The sequence below is a fragment of the Microtus oregoni genome, unplaced genomic scaffold (assembly GCF_018167655.1).
Source record: "Microtus oregoni isolate MIOR12 unplaced genomic scaffold, Mior012 000001F_ref0000356, whole genome shotgun sequence".
NCBI lineage: Eukaryota > Metazoa > Chordata > Mammalia > Rodentia > Cricetidae > Microtus > Microtus oregoni.
The window spans coordinates 52,112,078-52,131,091 of record NW_024543060.1 but is presented as its reverse complement, the minus strand read 5'-3'; the positions used below and the strand labels follow the sequence as shown (position 1 = coordinate 52,131,091).

General features: G+C 47.2%; 1 protein-coding gene across 1 annotated transcript; it reads left to right on the top strand.

The window, feature by feature from the left end:
- Positions 1–5,953: 5,953 nt before the first annotated feature.
- On the top strand, positions 5,954–14,648 carry Zic5 (Zic family member 5). Its single transcript, XM_041677378.1, has 2 exons — positions 5,954–7,471; positions 11,453–14,648. Exons 1-2 carry the CDS (start codon positions 6,052–6,054, stop codon positions 11,893–11,895), a joined length of 1,863 nt encoding a protein of 620 aa, XP_041533312.1. The 5' UTR covers positions 5,954–6,051; the 3' UTR covers positions 11,896–14,648.
- Positions 14,649–19,014: the final 4,366 nt, after the last annotated feature.

Here is a 19,014-nt window from a genome sequence, read left to right as displayed (position 1 = left end):
GTGAGAAAAATGCATGGACTACATTGTCTCTGTATCTTAGACCAAAATAATATTAATATTAATAATTTTATTTTTCTTAGTTCTAGGGCCACTATCATCGATATCACATGATTGCAATTTAACAAGATCATCAACAGAATATTAAGTTGAAGGTCATTTTTGATTCTGCTTTCTCAGCTACTCCTGAGTTTGGTGACCCCTGACCCATGAAAGACCACATGTGTGCTCTGGGAAACCCTCTTCTGTAAAGCCCTCCTAGAACAAAAGTCTTTGGTCAGGCGTTAGAACGCTGTAATGTAAAAGACGAGATAGCTGTGAAAACTGTAACTGTTAAATATCATTGAGAATGGTGAGAGTCAAGATCCCAGAAGACAAAGCTCTCCTGTGGCTTCATTTCTTTTCATTTTTATAGTTAAACACTATAGTTGAGATAATTTTTAAAAATCTCAATATAATATATGTGTCCACCAGTAGTTTAGTGACAAGAATATAAATAGTTTTGTACTTCTCAGAATGGGGGTGAAATGGCCATCAGCCACAGAGCCACCCCTCCTCAACTGGGTGACAGTAATTGTGCTTTTGGAAAAAGAGGAGAATTAGTTGTCCTTCCTCATCTCCTCTTTTGATAGAAGTGTTTTAATGCTATAAAACATAACAAAACAAATAGACCAAAAAACAACAACAAAAAACAAACAAACAAACAAACAAGGAAAAAAAAACAGGGGGCTGTAGCTTACAGGAGCACATTCAATTATTTCAAAGATTGTTATCCTTTGGGCTCCCAGGCAAACCCGGAGGTTGAATACCGACAAGCCAGCAGCTTTCCAATAAAGTATTGCAGTATTATTGCAGTAGACTTTGTAATACAATTGATGCTGTCGTTCATAAATAACAATGCCATATGTCAACCATATTGCTTACACAAGTCAAACCATCAGCATGTCACTATTTGATTTATCTCAACAGCTTCTTCAAATATTAAAGTGTAGATACTGAAGGGGTGTTTAGTGGGGGGAACAACGCCCACATTTTGAAATAAATAAATGCATTGAAGCTGCTGCCCGCTTCTTTATCTGGCTTCAAAGATAGTCAAGGGTAAGAGACCTAGAAAAGTCCATCCAGGCCTAAAAAATAAAAATTAGGTTTTTATGTGAACCTTGACCATGTAAAAGCATTTTGTGGTTCTTACTTGGACCATCTGAGTATATTTTAGGACACAAGCAATGTGTTTCTCAAGAAATTCTCAATCCTAGTGGTCAAATAATGGTCAAAAGCCTTTCTCAAACAACCTTTATCGCTGACTGTAAAAATAATTTTGAACCAAATGGGAATATTTGACCACAGGCAGATTTCACACAACTTATCTCTTGCACTGTAAAAGTAAGCTGATCTTTTTTTTTTCCAAGTTTGTCAATGCAAAGGTCAAGTGGATATAGAATGGGGCCAGTTCTTCAATATCCGAAGGATTCAGACCAGACACACCCCTCCACCTCCACCCAATCCAGCGTGAACACAGTCGTGACTTTTGTCTTCGCATCTCCGTCTTGCCCTCGAACGTGTGACAAGGATCATCAACCTTAGAATAAAGAACCTTTTTTGGCTACCCCTCGCACCACACGTGTCCGTGGAGCCTGAGGATTCTGTATGAGTTTAGAAAGGCGGGAAAGGGGCTATCCTCAAAGAGATGCTCAGAGGGCCGCGAATTGCCACCGGACGATCTTGAGCACCAAGGTTTCTGAGAGCTGTCGTTGCCCCCTTTGCCAGACTAATCTCCAGCAGTGAGGACGCAAGAGTGGAGAATCTGGTCCCTATCCGGAGAAGTCGGAGCGGGCGTGGCCAGGAGAGACCCTGCTGCCTTGGAAGCCTAGTGAACCTGACTTGGGAAAAACCACTAGTCGCCATCTCTTCCTGCCCTAATAGAGCTCCGCTAACATGAAGATTTACTGGTCCGTCTGCCTTTCTGGCTCCGGCTTGTAGAAAACTTTCTGGGTGAACTACAACCATTATCTTTACGCCTGCTAGCAATTCCCAACCTATGTGGGTTAAGCACCCCTTGGCATTCCCGCCCGGCTTCACCCGTCCTTCTCCACGAGTTCTGTGTGCCCGTTCGCCCTTGAACCCGCCTCTGGCTCAACCCAAAAGGCCCTATACTGCAAATCGGCTCCGCACTGAGCCCTTCCGCATGGAGGCCGCCTCTCAGAAACCACGCGGGACTGGCGAGTCGTAAAGCAATTGCAGGGGCAATCAAAAGACATCTCGGTGGGTCTCCCCAGTTCCTTTCTTGTCCACCCCACCGTCCCCCAAGTGCCCGCCCGCCTGGAGAAACAATCAAACAAAAGCTCAAAAGCCAGGAAATGTCCAATTCACTTCCCTTAGAGTTTATTAATTGCCCACACCCATCGTAGGAAACTTGACTGTGTTAAGTGAGGCACGGAAGGCACCTGGAGCTGGGAGACGCAGCCCTCCCTCCCGACAGCGGGAAGCCTGCCTCAACATTCCCAGGCGCCAAGTTCTGTGGCCTTTAGGCAGCTAAGCTGCAGCGTGGCCGTCGAGTTCCGGCCAGCTGGGAGTTGTCTGCGCCTTCTACCTCCCCGCGCCTTTGTTTGGGGGGCTAAAAAGAGGTTGGGGTTACTGGAACAAACGTGAGGTCTGTAAATTTACTGCCGTCAGAGCCCCGGTTGCCTCTAGCATCGGTATTTTCAAGGCTTGCTATATCTCTGCCTTCACACAAGGACCTCTTGCAGGGGAAAGTGCAGACCAGGGCTCGAGTTTTGGGACGTGGCCCCGAAGACCAGTTCCACCATCAGAAGAGAGTAACAGTCCACAGAAAGGGGAGGAATGATCACGAATACATCTATTACTCCCCGCTTTGGAAACCAGTACATTATTCTCTTCAATGCTCTGAAAATTGTTGTTTATTTAGGAAGTGTGACACAGTTATTGCGTCCTTAGAAAGTAGGAACTTAAGGGGGTTTGGGGTTGGCTCCCAAACAGCTTGAAAAAGAAACAGCGCACCTGGGGTCAGGCAGGTCATCACAATAACAAAAAGCGCGTCTACAAAATAAAAAGCCCTTTTATAAAGCAAGGCAATTCCGGAAATCCACAGCGAGCCTTCCTGACGACCAAGTAGCTAGGCCTATTCTCAGGTTTAATTGGCAGGCGGTTTATTGGCTCCTTATTGGTGTTGATTGAAATTTTGCTCCCCAGCCCTTTCTTTCAAGAATTAGCATCTCAAATCGATTTACCTGAGTCAATTATCTTTTTAGGGTCTGGGTTTGGTCATAAATTTGAATATTCATTAAACTCACTTTAAATAAATATTCCCTTCCCAGTCACCACCCAGACTTCTGTTATTTCCAAAGAAAGTGTTTTCTTCCTTCCTTCCTTCCTTTCTTTCTCTTTCTTTTCTTTTTCTTTCTTTCTTCCTTCCTTTCTTTCTTTTTCTTTCTTTTTTTCTTCCTTCCTTCCTTTCTTTCTCTCTTTCTTTCTTCCTAGGTCTCCCATAAAAAGGAATTGATCAGGGAGCTATATTTGAATTAAGACATATTAAATCGATGACAGATACATATCATGCTGTGTTTAACAAGAGTTGTACAAGGAGGCGGGTTCCAGATTCCACACGGCTCTGCTGCAGTATTATCCACGTTTTTACAGCCTTTCCTTCATGCCTCTATCCATTAAACCATTCAATTTCAGCAATTCAATAAAAACAAAGCAGTTAGAATCTTGACGAAAAGCCATTTTGAAGCGGGTGGAGGCACCTATTTTATGGCACAATAAAATTGCTCAAAGGTCCATATCATAAACTAGGTTGTACTTATTTTCCTTATTCACTTTTTGGGGGGTTTTGTTTGTTTTTTGCTGATAACCTGCAGTAGCAGTAGTGTGCTCTGAGCTGTCATTACTGCCGGTACGGACATTCATTGCCAAGAGGTTGAAATAAAAGGAAAATAATTTGAAATCTCCTTCAAGGAAATGAAGGCAGTGGTAAAAATTCCCAACGTGACATTTCCCTTATACGCCATCTATACAGATGGCACCGTTTTTCACCAACCTTTCCATGGTTGGCTCAGGATATTTAAGTGTCTGAAACAACTTATCATTGAAGTCTCCTCCCCAAATACAGATGTGGTTTTGATTATTGTCACTGTGTGTGTGCTTCTGCTCATGCTCTCCGCCTTTTCCCCAGACTTAAACTTCATTTAAGCTCAAAGAAGAAGGCATTTAGAATGTGATGGCATGATCGTCTTTGTTTGGTTGCCAGCTTTATAAGAGAAATGACATTCCCAAGGTTCATAGGGAGGCTCCTGCAGCATGGTTCACACCGATGTCAATGGTGCTAGCAAACCAACTCTGGAATTAATACTTACTTCTTTTGTGGGCCATGATCTGATGACAGCTTTTGGGGGGTTGATCTTTACTCCAACTACAAATGAATAAAGCTTGAACATGGTTGCTTATGTTCCTGCCCCCTACCTCCCACCCACCCCACTCTCCACCTCAGGATGTGGGGGGGTATCATATTCGACTCATTATTATTTTATAGATGATTTTATTGAAAGGATCAAAATATTTTCACTCTAGTTTGAGCATTTTAGGACATCACAAAATTAAGAATGCTTTATTCAAATAAAAAACAAATGACGCTTTGGGCGATTGAAACTCCCTAAAGGGGGGTGTCTCACATTTCTCCTCCGCCCCCCCCCAATGATGCAGGAACCTACTCATATTTTTCAAAAAGGTTTGGTGGCAAACGGATCCAAAGGGATAGCATTTGCTGAAAACCAGGGCGTGGGATCCTAGGTTTTTTGACTTTTAAGTATGGCATTTCGATTTAACAAGGAGGCAGCTTATTCTATTAATAAATAAATAGGCAAGATACTTACTGATTTTTAAATATTTTATTTGGTCTATTCCAATTTGTGGTCCTTCTGGAGAAACTGAGTCACATTCTGGGCAGGAAGGAGACATTCTGCTTAAAGGATGTCTCTTATATAATGGCTTAGGAGAAACGTTATTTGGCCTTCTCTGCCACTGTATCTCTGGGAGGCAAAAGTTAGCTTCGCCTCCCTGCTCCATATTCCCATCGCCTCGCCCCTCAGGGAGATACAATTGGAAGTAGCAGATCTAGAACCCATGAGCAGTGAGATTACATCCTGAGTCCATTCCTTTGAACCATATTGAATGAAACCCATGAGCTAAAATAGCCTAAGCAATACTGTACCTTTGGGGAACGATCTATTATATATATTATTTTTACTTTGGTATTTTTCCAAGTTCCATCCAATTGTTTTGCAATCAATTACGTTTACTAATCGTCCTTATTCCTCCTCCGGTCTATACCCCACGTGGGCCCAGGGGAAGACGAGGTCCATATAAGAAGTTTCTGGCATTGCTACAGATACCATGACAGGATGGTCACTCGGCCCAGAGATCAGCCGGGGATAATCCAAGAGAGAAGGTAGAAAGTGTTCGGGTACTACCATCCTCAGATCCTTCCCCACCCCCTCTCCCGTCGCTTTACCCCTGGTCGGGAGGTCCCTGGACCCCTCGCAATTGGATGCACTCAGGCCCGGAACTAACAGATGCTCTACGCCATGCGCGTTGACCGAACGTTCTCGGGGGACCGAGTACGCAGGCCAAGCGCAAACTTTCTGCAAGTGGAACTTGGGCACCCGGGGGGAAACCTGCTGCAGAGCTACTGGAGAGGAGGGGGCGCGAAGCGAAAGCGCAGGCGGTCTGGAGCACAGGGGCGGTTCCCCGCTGGGCCCAGAGCCTGAACCGGAGCCAATCGCGCAGCCGAGACAGCTGCCAATCACACGGCTCCCTCCAATCCCACCCGTGCCATTTCCAAAAACTCGGTCCCACTGTGCAGCTCAAATGTAATGTTCACTCTGCCAATCGCTGGAGGATAGAAAGGGGACAAGAATAAGCAGTTAGGAGGCCAGGACACAAGAAGTTAAAGAGCGCCTAATATATACATGTTTTTGAAGGCGGGCAGAGGGGAAAAAAGTGCCCCCAGAGAGGGTCTATGGGCCTGATTATATAGTTATGATGGAGCCCCCTTTGAGCAAGAGGAGCCCGCCAGCGCTGAGATTAGTGGATTTGGCAACGGCTCAGGCCCAGCAGCTTCAGAATATGACAGGATTCCCGGTGCTGGCCGGCCCGCCCGCCCACTCCCAACTCCGTGCCGTCGCCGCGCATCTCCACCCGCGGGACCCAGACACTGACCCCGGCGCGGCCAGCACTGCGCTCGGACCCGAGCACATGGCACAGGCCAGTGGGCCCGGCCCCAGCCCTCCCGCTCAGGCGCTCCAGGGACAGCCCCAGGCTCCCGCGCCCGCCGCCCGCTCGGCGGCCTCAGGGGCGCACCCGGGCGCCCGAACCCACCCCGACGGCGGGGGCAGCGGTGGCGCGCAGGCCTCGGCGCCCCCGCCTCCAGCCCCTCCTCTTCCTCCCTCCCAGTCCCCCTCTCCCCCTCCCCCGCCTCCTCCTTCTGCCCTCTCGGGCTACGCCGCCACCAACAGTGGCGGCGGCGGCAGCAGCGGCAAAGGCCACAGCAGGGACGTCGTCCTCCGGAGGGACCTTTCCGCCACGGCCCCCGCGGCGGCCATGCACGGGGCCCCGCTCGGAGGGGAGCAGCGGTCCGGCAGCAGCTCCCCCCAGCATCCGACCCCGCCTCCCCACCCAGCCGGGATGTTCATCTCGGCCAGCGGCACCTACGGGGGCCGGGACGGTGGCGGCCCCGCGCTCTTTCCCGCGCTGCACGACTCTCCGGGGGCTCCTGGCGGCCACCCGCTCAACGGCCAGATGCGCCTGGGGCTGGCGGCCGCTGCTGCCGCAGCGGCCGAGCTGTACGGCCGCGCGGAGCCACCTTTCGCTCCGCGCTCAGGAGACGCGCACTACGGAGCAGTGGCGGCCGCCGCGGCCGCTGCCTTGCACGGCTACGGAGCCGTGAACTTAAACCTGAACCTGGCTGCGGCCGCGGCAGCCGCGGCGGCCGCGGGGTCCGGGCCCCACCTGCAGCACCACGCGCCGCCTCCGGCGCCACCGCCAGCGCCCGCGCCGCACCCGCACCACCCCCACCTCCCGGGGGCGGCCGGGGCCTTCCTGCGCTACATGCGGCAGCCAATCAAGCGGGAGCTCATCTGCAAGTGGCTGGACCCGGAGGAGCTGGCCGGGCCGCCGCCCGCGGTCAGCGGCGCCAAGCCCTGCTCCAAAACTTTCGGCACCATGCACGAGCTGGTGAACCACGTCACTGTGGAGCACGTGGGCGGCCCGGAGCAGAGCAGCCACGTCTGCTTCTGGGAGGACTGTCCGCGCGAGGGCAAGCCCTTCAAGGCCAAGTACAAGCTCATCAACCACATCCGCGTGCACACCGGCGAGAAGCCCTTCCCCTGCCCGTTCCCGGGCTGCGGCAAGGTCTTCGCGCGCTCCGAGAACCTCAAGATCCACAAGCGCACTCATACAGGTGGGTGTCTGTCCCCGGCCGCGCCGCCGCCGCCACCGCCTGCGCCGCCTCCTCGCCGCTGCTTCGCCTTCTGCTCGCTTTCATTTTTCCCTCCTTCTGCTGCTTCTCTACATACGTATAACCCGGACATGTGACTTTCTTTTTTTTTCTCTCCCCCTCCCCCCTTTTTTTTCTATGAATAAGTAATTCGATAGCACACACAGGCTCCGCGCTGGCCTCTCTTGGCGGAGTCTCCAGCGCGCCCGCAGCCCCTCCGCCGTGACCGGCAAAGCGCTCCAGCCGCCACCGCCTCCGCCGCCGCCCGGGAGCAGCAGCAGCAGCAGCAGGAAGGCGCCCAGGACGGTCGGCAGCCCCCACGCGCCCAGCCCCGGGAGGTCCGGAGGCCCATGGGGAAGGGACCTCTGACTGGGGTCGCCCGGTGGCACCTTCCTTCCTCACGGGACGCAGGTCTCAAGCGACCGCTGCGTTGCCGAGATACGGCGTGGGAGGGGCGCGTGGGATTTGCTGCGGTTTGGGGGCTGATCAGTGCGGTCTCACCCGGGAATCAGGGGTCCCGGTGCCACCGGGTCCGGTTGAGGAAGGCCTGAGGGAGAGAGTACAGCACCCTGGGTCCTTAGGAGGCATCCAGCCATTCACACGCTCTTCACGGGAGCGCATCTCACACCAGTTCACACATTTCTGACCCCTGTGATACCACGACCTCCCTCCTACGCACAGCCTCACTCAACACTTCACTTACATACCCTCACACACATTCCGCCGGCCCTACCTAGAGTGTGTTGGGACACTGGAGAAGTTGGCTTTTGTCCTTTTAAAGAAGATTTTGGCACCAGTGAGGGTGGTTTCCTGGGTCGGTACGGCCTACCCCTCTGTAGAACTTGGGGAAAACTCTCAGTACCGTGAGGATCCTCCTCCTATGGTAACCCACGTCGTGGCTCTGGTGTGGAAGGCTGGGGCGTGGGACAGTAGAGGGACGGGTTCTGTGGCCCTGTAGAATGCACAATCGCGCCAAACGAAAGCGCTGTGGAGCGCGGGTGTAGTCAAGATTTATATGAGAGACAATATTACTCCTCCGAGGACACTTAGGTAACCCGAGTTTACATTCAATAATCATTTGACTGATTTATCTGCGCATCTGGGACGAAGAGGCAGCCCGAAACAAGGGCCCTTATGTAGGACCTACCTGCCTGAGGCCTTGAGGTCTTTATGAGAACATCCTGGTTCGCAACCCCAGGCCTTGCTTTTGCGGCCCTACACCTTGCAGGCTTCCCTGTGACTCGCAGGACCCTGAGGAGGATAGGACCGTCTAGGAGTACATTTTCCCTCGAGGCCTCTTTTTTCCCCCCCTTCCCTTTCCGTAACTGGGATCAATTCTCCTTAATGACTTTTCCAAACGGAAACTTCCCACGAGACTCTCATAAAAACAACCAGGCCAGCTAAGGCAGCAGAATGCAAAACACTTCCCCCACGCAGCCAGGGCTAAAGGGAACTTCAAAATGCTGTGCAGGAGGCTTTAGGCCCTCTCCACTTTCCCAAGCCTCGAGAGGCGAGTGGACCTTACCCTGGAGGCTGCTGGCAACTGACCAAGGAGAAACTGACTGACAGACTCCCATCATGGCTTTTGGGTTCCCACAGGATAGGCTGCCCTCTGACCCTATCCGTGGCAGCAAGTGGGGGATTTTCTTGCTGGTTCCACGTAGTAGGGATAATTACATTGCTTGTTCCCACTTCCAGAGGCTGCATGGACCCTTGCAGGTGGAGCTGGTGGGGCGCCCCTCTAGAGGGATGGATACTGGCACTGCCAGATTCGGTTCTTAGCCAGCGTGCTACTGTTTGGCTGTCCCCGGGCTTTCCGAGCCAATGAGCATTGTATCGTGAGAGTGAGATAGACCGTCTCTACTTCCTTTCCTCCCTGCCACACTGCCTTCCCTTGTGGGGTTATCAGGGATCCCAGAACAGATGGATCAAAGGACTAATCCCCTGGCCACTCCTGAAGGCCTGTTTCCTGACCCACGTGCCCTACAGCTGCATTTATAACCTGTGTCTGGCCGGTGTCTAGAGGGAATTGGCAAGATCTAGGCCACATCTACATAGCTCTTTGCTACAGGCACCAAGTCTCCAAAACTCTGCATAGTTCAATTTTGACATGACCCCTCTGTCAGCGTCTGTAACGGAAACACTGGGGTCGCCCAGCCCTTCTGGTTAGGCACTCCCAGGCCCCTAAGCAACATCGGCTGTTTTCTTCCTCTCTCCGGCCCCTGTCCTTTATTCGCTAGCCTCTTCCTTCTTTCCACCCCCATCTCCTTCACTGAGTCCTGCTTTTTCTCCAGTGGAATGGAGGAACCAGCAATATTCAACACTTGTTTTTCCCAATGAAGGCTGCTCAGAAAAATGAGAATTTTGAAAAGTAGTGTATTTGCTTGGAATGCATAAAACCACTTAAGCCTTCATATTGAAGGGCTGATTATATGTGTATATAAATATGTAACACATAGTATATATTTAAAGGATGCGCTGTTAAATGAGGTTTACCTTGAACTTACAGTGTAATACAGAAACCCTGACAAATCCATGTTCTGATAGGAAGGGATTAATTAATCTAGAGAATTTTAAAGGTTGTGATTATCATTGTGAGTTGTGTATCCCTTCGACTGATGGGTTAATGTAGGAGGTACATTTCAAAAATAACTAATTTCCTTTTTAAACAGTATTCTGGGAAGTTATATTTTGGGCACCTAAATACTTTCGGCTGTATTATACTCTGACATTGGAGCAGTTACCATTGGTGGAACAGGAAAGAAAAAAGACCTCATTGAAATATTGGTATGGAGAAAATAAGATAATTACCCACAGAGGTTTATCTACTGTTATGCCTTTTTGAAATATATTATCCAAAACAAAGAACATTTTTCTATGTTCTATGCTGGTTTTTTGTTTTATTATTATTTTTTTTAAATCCTCTCAATGGAAAAAAATAGTATTAAAAACAGTATTATGGGATGACTTATTCAGTTTGGAGCCCGAATACATCAAGCTCATAGATACTGAGGTCAGAGGGAAGCTCAATTATAATCTGACCTGTTGTCATCTTCTCCTTTTCATAAACACCAAAGTGGTTTGGCTAAGTGTCCCTAGTTACAGCTCGCTAAACAGTTACTTCCTGGACATGTGGCCTATGTTTGAGGAGTTGTGTTTTGGGGGCTGATGGGTAAGATAAAGAGGTGATAGGTCAAAGGACCTCTTTTTTTTATGGTTTTGATTATTAAGGAGTGAAGAAAACTGTCAGGTTAAGTGTCGTTAGGGCACAAGGTAGAGGTGTGTTTACTAGTGTCTGTTCCTTACACACCTTATAGGGGTCGTTGGTGGAACGCAGACACCAATGCCCAACCAACTTTGTAAAATCTCAGGATTGTGTGTTTGACAGGTGTCATTATTTCCGAAGAGAAGTGTGTTTAGTTTTTCTCCTTTCTTTCCCATCAGTGAATCTAGGGAGAGTCTCAATGATGTGCCATTATCATCTCTCTATGCCCCCAAGTTACTGTAAATTAGTATATATGTTTGTGTGTGTGTTTCTTTTTCTATGATTCTCATTTATAACCATTGTTTTGGAAATATGGTTTCATTGGTGTTTATCTTAACAGGGAATCTTCCACTTGTGTTCAGACCTTAAGGGAGTGTGTGTGTGTGTGTGTGTGTGTGTGTGATGGTGTGGCATGGAAGCCCTTGGTGGCCTTCAGAGGCACATCCTGAACTTCATATTTCCCTCTGACCCCCCTGGTGCTCCCCAAATCCAAGCAAAGCCTCCAGGCCAGTGGACACAGGCCTGTCCTGGCAGTGTCTGGAATACCGCAGTTAGGAATAAAGCTGGGAGTTGCTCTTGGGGGAAGGGGACAAGGATGTATCCATAGCTCTGTTCTAAGATTGCATCAAATGAGAGGTCTCTCAGAAGCCATTGTTAACCTCTCCTGTGTTTCATTACAGGGGAAAAGCCTTTCAAATGTGAATTTGATGGCTGCGACAGGAAGTTTGCCAATAGCAGTGATCGAAAGAAGCACTCCCATGTCCACACCAGCGACAAGCCGTACTACTGTAAGATTCGAGGCTGTGATAAATCCTATACCCACCCGAGCTCTCTGAGGAAGCACATGAAGATTCACTGCAAGTCCCCCCCACCTTCTCCAGGAGCCCTTGGTTACTCATCAGTGGGGACTCCGGTGGGTGACACTTTGTCCCCTGTGCTGGACCCAACCAGGAGTCGATCCAGCACTCTGTCCCCTCAGGTGACCAACCTCAATGAGTGGTATGTTTGCCAGGCCAGTGGGGCCCCCAGCCACCTCCACACACCTTCCAGCAACGGAACCACCTCTGAGTCTGAAGACGAGGAAATGTACGGGAATCCTGAAGTCGTGCGGACGATACATTAGAATGATTATTAATAAGTGAGGTAGTAAGTGGGAGTCCTTGGACCGTATCCTAACCTGAGACAATGCGGAGCCTGAGACAAGCTGGTGACTCAGACTTGCAACCGGGTCTAATTAGCCCTATTTATTCAGTATGAAACCCTATGGTGTTTATACATTTAATTAATTTAATTAAGATATTTGGTTTTTTTTTCCTCTTTCTCCTAAAAAAAAAAAAAACAAAAAACAAACAAATGAAAAAGAAAACAGGACTGGAGATGCAATTCAGTGCTAGAGTGCTTGCCTGGCATGCATAAGCCCTGGGTTCAGTATCCAGTACTGAAAAAAAAAAAAAATAAACAGAAGTAATAGCAAACAGATAAAAAGCAACCAAGCTGGACTTGTCCATCGCAGTAGGACAGACCTGGAGGCAGAGTCTAGCGGGGAAAAGTAGTGGAGAATTTGAGATATACACTGCCAATACAGTGTGTGTGTGTGTGTGTGTGTGTGTGTGTGTGTGCGTGTGTGTGTGCGTGTGTGTGTCTGTGTGGAGTATACTATTAAGCGAGAGAAAGAAAGAACATTAAGTCAGACCTTAACACATCAACCAGGCCCTCTCCATGTCCCGGAGTGCCTCTCAGATGCCTTTGACACCACAGTGAGGGCTGCTTTTGAGCCTTCTTCTAGAGACCTAATCTGCAAAGGCCTCTTGATTGTAAAACACACCCTTGCTGCACTGACAACAGATCCTGGACTGTGCCTGTATCCAGTCTTTGTATAAAAAACAAACAAAAACAAAACTTTACTTTCTGATATTTATCATTTTAATTCCTATGCTTTTATTGCCAATCTCACCGTGACATGATATTTTTATACAGGATTGTTCCTTCAGTATCTTTCCTTGTGTGATTTCAAAAAAAAAATGAAGCAGAAAAACAAGCCAAGTACAGCCACCTTGATATATCTCCCTCTATCATGCTACTGTGATTGTTCAAGCAGAAGTAGAGGAGCTGCTGAGACAGACAACTGGGAAACTGTGATCTTCTGTAAACTACAAGTGATCCAAGTGCTTTCTTTTTCCTCTGCTGGGCTGTGTTTTGTTTTTAAACTGGGAATTTCAGATGCTGCCTCTCGCTGCGTCCTAACCTGTTGGGTAATAAGTCATGAGTTATGTTTGACCATGAGTTTTTTTGGGGGGTGCCAGCATGCACAGTTAAGGCTGAGGAGCTGTTACGGTCGCATCCTGCCTATTTTTTTTAAGCTTTTTTTTTTCTTTTCTCTAGACAGGCCAACTATCTTTTTATACTACTGTATCAACCTTTTTTAAAAGTTATTTTTAATGCATTTTCCCACCTGTGCCATGAGCACTAAATCCTCTGAAATCATCTGAAAATGACCATGTGAAGTATATGCTTTCCACTACAAGAGGAGGAGTTCCTATACATGGTTGGGTTTTAAAAAGGGTTCATAGTTACCACCAAACACTGATGAATGTGTGACCTTTGCCAGAGCTGTCAGGCCAGGATACAAAGGGTCAAGGACCTAGGACAATAACTCTTGGTCAGTTTGTGTTCAGTTGGTACAACACATCTCCTGTGCAAACTGTAGCCCAACAGAAACATAACACACATACACTAAAGAGCACTAATTTACCCTCAGACCTTGAAGACACCCCCCTTCCCCAGGATTTGTAGAAATCTGTTTTGTGTGCTGTGAGTGCTTGATGTAGTCCTGTCATTGTTAATAAGTGTCTGTGAATACTTTTATTTGTACAGGTTTTTTAATTAATTTATTTTTATTTTTCTGGAAGAGTTCAAAGCACACCAAAGAAATATATTATACATTTTGGTGAAAGATTGTCATTTATGATCCATGGTTTATTTAAGAAGAAAAGAAAAGGAAGGTGGAAAAATATAAAATATATTTTTAAGCTTACTTGAATGGACAAGGTAATGTGAAAACCCAAGACTCTTCCTGCATGTTGTTTTGCCTCGTGTTGATGAGATTATAGTTTATAGATATACTACTAGTACAATGCATGGTGCTGTTATGTGGACATCTTTCAATGTTGTCTTCAGATTGTTACAGTAAATACAACACATGCAGATCCTCCTTGACAAAGAGAAAGACCTACAACTTGAATATAAAATAATTCTACATTTTAAATGTTTATTTGATTTTTTTTCCCCGTTATTCACTTTCAAAGTCCTTTCAAATAGAAAAAAAATAAGGTATGAACTTGGGTGGGATAACTTATGTACTGTAAATTTGTTAGGACAAAATATTTCTGATGTATGAGTTGTTTTATTTATACAACTTTTTCCCATGGTAGTTTGCACTATTCTTTACCATGCTACAGGTTTATTTATTATGAAACGAAGGAATGTGTATTTTATGTATTTTGCCATGCATAGGTTAACTCTGCCACAGATTTATTGGTTCTTGATGCACCGAAAATAAAAACCTTAAAAGTGTGCACGTCCATTAGAGAGAAGGCAAGAGGGGTGTTTGGATGACAAAGGTAATAAAGGTATTCTTCCTATGGATTGCTCCATTTGACCCAGTGACAATATCTCTGTCATTCTTTTAAAACAGAACAGTCCCTATGGTAGTGAACAGTTCCCTTCCCTGGTCTCTTATCAGCCCCTGAAGGGGTGGGGGAGAGGAAGTAGCCTGGCTTACTTACAGTTTAATCTAGAGCAGTGGTCCTCAACCTTCCTAATGCTGTGACCCTTTAATACAGTTCTCATGTTGTGGTGACCCCCAACCACAAAATTATTTTCATTGCTACTTCATAACTGTAGTGTTACTACTGTTATGAATCAAAATGTAAATATCTGTTTTTTCTGGGTCTTGGCAACCCTGTGAAAGGGTTGTTCAGCCCCAAAGAGGTCACAACCCACAGGTTGAAAAACACTGATCTAGAAATCCCAAGAAATCTATGAAAACAAATCCCTGCAGGTTACAAGTACAGTTGCACAGATCTCGGGGCCAGTTCCAATTGTTAAAATCAGGAGTGCGCTTTGGTGCATAGCCTCCATTTTAAAAGGAAGAAAAGAGACAATTTTGAAAACAAAATAAAGTGGACGGTGAGAAACTTTCAGACACAAGGGAGGTGACAGCAAACTGCTCAGGAACAATTTATAATTATGGAATGAAACTGACTAGTGGATACCAAATCAGCTTATAGCGGGTCATGGGGCTAGGGTGAGGAGAAGATCAAATTACACTTTTAGTTTATTTTGGAGGGTGTAACTTGAGCTCAGCATTTTAGGGCAGGTGTTAAGCAATTCTTTCATGGCAACAAAATATTCCAGCGGCTCAAATTGATATGTTTGGCAATGCATGCTAGCAAGCCTGGCTGTTTACTTGTTTCTGTGTTCACTACTACAAAACAGATAAAAGGCAAGTATTTAAAAAACAATTGGCAGTCCCATCAATAAGCCTTTCTCCAAAGGTTATAGTGGCTTTTCAAAGTCAGGTCTGTTAAATGCAGGAAAGGTGAAACAGGTTGCCAAGAGTTGTTCTAAGCCCAATGACAATAACCAGCACACAAGTGGGAAGACTCACAGCTCTCTAATCAAGTTTCTTGTGAAAAGAAGGGGGACACAAAGCCACCAAGACATGAATCATTCATGGGAAATATAAAAGATAAAAGATATCTGACAGAGAGCAGAGCCTTGTATAGAGTGTATAAAACAAGTTTCCCCTTCTTATTTTCTGCTTTAAAACGCACAATCTCCCACTCCCAGTGTCCTCTGTCCAGTCTATAGAGTTAAAATTGACCACTGCTCGTCCTGAGCCACTTCAAAGTAATTTAGTCCAGAACGGAAGGCTTGGCACTTGGACAATCTTCACGGTGTGTTAGGATTTCTATGGCAATTGGCAAGCAAGACGTTCCCATCTGAATATGTCTCAAAGAAAGCCACTTACTGACACTAAGTTGGCTATCATCAAAGACTTCATCTTCCCTCTGCAAAAAAAAAAAAAAAAAAAAAAATGTGGCCTTTGCAAACACTAAATCGGTCACCTTTGTTTTCCAGGCCAGGAGGCTCCTCAAACACACGGTTCTTCCTCGTTTATATATTTCTCCTATTCAGATGTTCCTTAGTAAAACGAATGCCAGGAAAGGCTAAGGTGCTTAGAAAGAGTTTACAGGATGGGAATTATATTCTCTTGAGTTGGAGGTGGCCACACAAGTGCCCTGGGGCCTGAAAACCTTGCAAGCTGGGTCCAACTGCCCACTGAATATTTAAATTACAGTCTCGTAATTGATATATTTCATTTTGTGGGAGCTTTTGGAGTCTTGATCTTTTCTGAGTCATCTGGTTCTGTGCTGTGACTTGAAGAGGGTGGCTGGCCACCACTACTGCTTAGGTCCCAGTTTGGTTAGGGATTACATTTCTCAAGTGGTCACCTTAAATCAGAGAAAAGGAAACCAACCCATCACTAGGCAGACAAAACAACCCACAGATTTAAGGATCCATCCATCTGCCGGTGGTTTACCCACACACCACCCGTGACCTCAGGGACCTTCCAGGTCTGGAAGGATCCTGGGGTGGCCAGCACACTTCCCCTGCCTGTGAACAAAACCTTTTAGAGACCTCACGCCCACGCAGGAACATCTCAGAGCACATATTCACACACCACCTAAGAGTCTAATCAGGCGGGGAGAAGTTCAAAGGCATGTTCTTTGAAATTCAAACTAGTGTTTTTATGGTACATCCACAGAGAGAGTCAGAATTGCTATGGCAATGGGCAGAGCCAGGAGAGTCGCTGGCAGGCTGTCCACAGCAATTTGAGACACTCTATTAAGATACAGTTGCAGTGACCCTTACTTTCATGGCCAGTTAGTTCAGTCAATTCTCACCTCATCAGAAACACATGGGCAAAGATTATAAATATATGATATATATGTGCATATCATATATATTAGCTTTTTTGTTGTTAACGATGATTCCCCTATAGAACCTCCTGGCTTGAAAGAAAGGAGAAAGAATGGAGAGAAGAGAGAAAGCGCAGTGGGGGTGGGGGTAGTGATGTCACAGGGTAGGGGGGGAGAGGCAGGGGCGCCTGATCCCCAGTACCTCTTCGTTCTATCCCCACCTAAGCACTTTTATTTGCAGAGCGATTGTTCTTTGTTTATTTAATACAAGTACTGTGTGAATAGTGAAAAATAAACACGATGAAAAATAACCAAACAGATGATTCCTCGGAGTGAAAAAGCCCGGACTTAATAAAAGTGCGAAGCAGTCACCGCTCAATGAGAAACGCTTTGAAGTGGAACTTATTATAAGAGGGATACTTGAGGGTTGCCTTAACGACGCCGCTGAATCGAAAGCGCTCGCCTTTGTCAGCGATTTGTTCTCCTTTGCTGGGGTGCCCAGAGAAATTACTTACATGGGCTGCCTTAACATGCGGCCTGCAAATCAGTAACTTTGCAGCTCAGACTTGCAGACGCCACTGGGCCACCGACAAAAAGAAGTCAGAGGGGAAATGCACCAACCTTTCAGGCCGTGGCTCTGGGGATGGGGCTCTTGGGCCGTGTTGGGATGGCAGATAAGAAGTTGTTTTACAACCAGCCCCCTCCCCCCCAGCTCTAGCTCCCTGTCCCTCCCTGGGAGCAGGTCCTGGGGGCCTCTGTCCCTAGGTGATCCAGGCTCCTGCGGCTCCCAGGCCCTCCAGCGAGGGGCGCTCTTGGGTACGCGGGCCCAGCGCCGTATTTTCCCAGCAGTAAGGGCCATATTTAATAAGGGTCGTTTATCACCCAGGCGCTTTGAAGGGTCGCCTCCAGCCCTGCGCCCATTAGAAAGGCGGAGGTGACATTTAAACTCCGTTTTCAAGGATCGCGGGGGGATTTCATTGAAAAGGCAAACTCGTTTGTCTTAGGAGCCTGGAAACAACCCCCTTCTCCCTCCTTTTGACCACATGGCATAACTCAAAAACAATAGTTCAAAAGTGAAATGGCATCGTGGTGTTCACTGGGAGACAGGCCCCCATCTAGCACCAGAGAAAGGGGTAGTCCTCAAGACAATGTGCTTTTTGTGTTTGACTCTGTCACGAGGATTGTGCTGTTTGCTTTGGAGGCTGCGCCTGTTATAGTGGCCTGAAAGTGCTTGTGTTAAACAAGAATTATGAGTCATCCAAAACAACAAACATTTTGATTTTCTTTGCCTAAAGGGCTTTCCCTGGCTATGGGCACCGTGAAAAAATAATGTCCTTGCTGAGAAAGGAGCACCAGTAGTTGCATTACAAGTGGGCGCGTTAAATACTGAATGACACAGGGCAGGAGCTTGTCGAGGGGCACTCAGCCTTAAAGTCTTCCTTCAACTTTGTCTTCGGTGGCCGCTGAACTATTTAAGATGGTATTAATTAAGGCCGCTTCGGAGGCTGTGGAGCCGCCCGGCCCCTGGGCCACGCTCTGTCAATGGGCCTGTGTCCCCAGGCTCTGCTTAGGGGTTGGCTGAATTGTCACTTCTCATTTGCAGGCTGAAGAGAAGTGACCATCCTACATTGAGGGCCTCAGGACCGCCGTCAGCAGCTGTGGTTAAAAGAGTTTAGGGTCTGAAGTGAAACGGGAGGGGAGACGGGGACAAAATCCAAGCAGCTGTTCGGAAAGAGAAGGAGGGTGGACCCCGTGCCCTCTTTGGGCACAAGAGCCACTTGGGTTCCTCAGGGCTTGGATACCCCTGCTTTTTAAATCCTTCCTGTGTGTGGGAAATTAAAACACCAGCCTTGAAAAATATCCAGTAACCATTCTGGTTCCTATAAAGAAAGACAAAAGCTTGGTGCAAAACAGGTTTCTTAACTAGGGCTTCCTGTTCCCTCAACATCCCTTTAACAGGTCACAAACAAATAAAGGCCCCAGCACTCCAACCAAGGTTCTGTAGGTGGAGAAACTGCCCAAGGAAAGCTGTGAAATCATCACCATCAGTGCTCCTGAGGGATGAAGGCTGAGACCAAAGGCCCAAACAGAAGCCAGGTTCTGTTTAAGCTGGGCCCACACCCAAATCCAAAGAGAAATTTATTTCAGCGTTTGGAAATTTTTAAAAAGGAGAAAAGAAAAAAGGGGGAGGGGAGGAAAGAAGACCATGGCCAACTATCTGTGATATAAATGAATTCATGCTTCAAGAATAGGTTGAG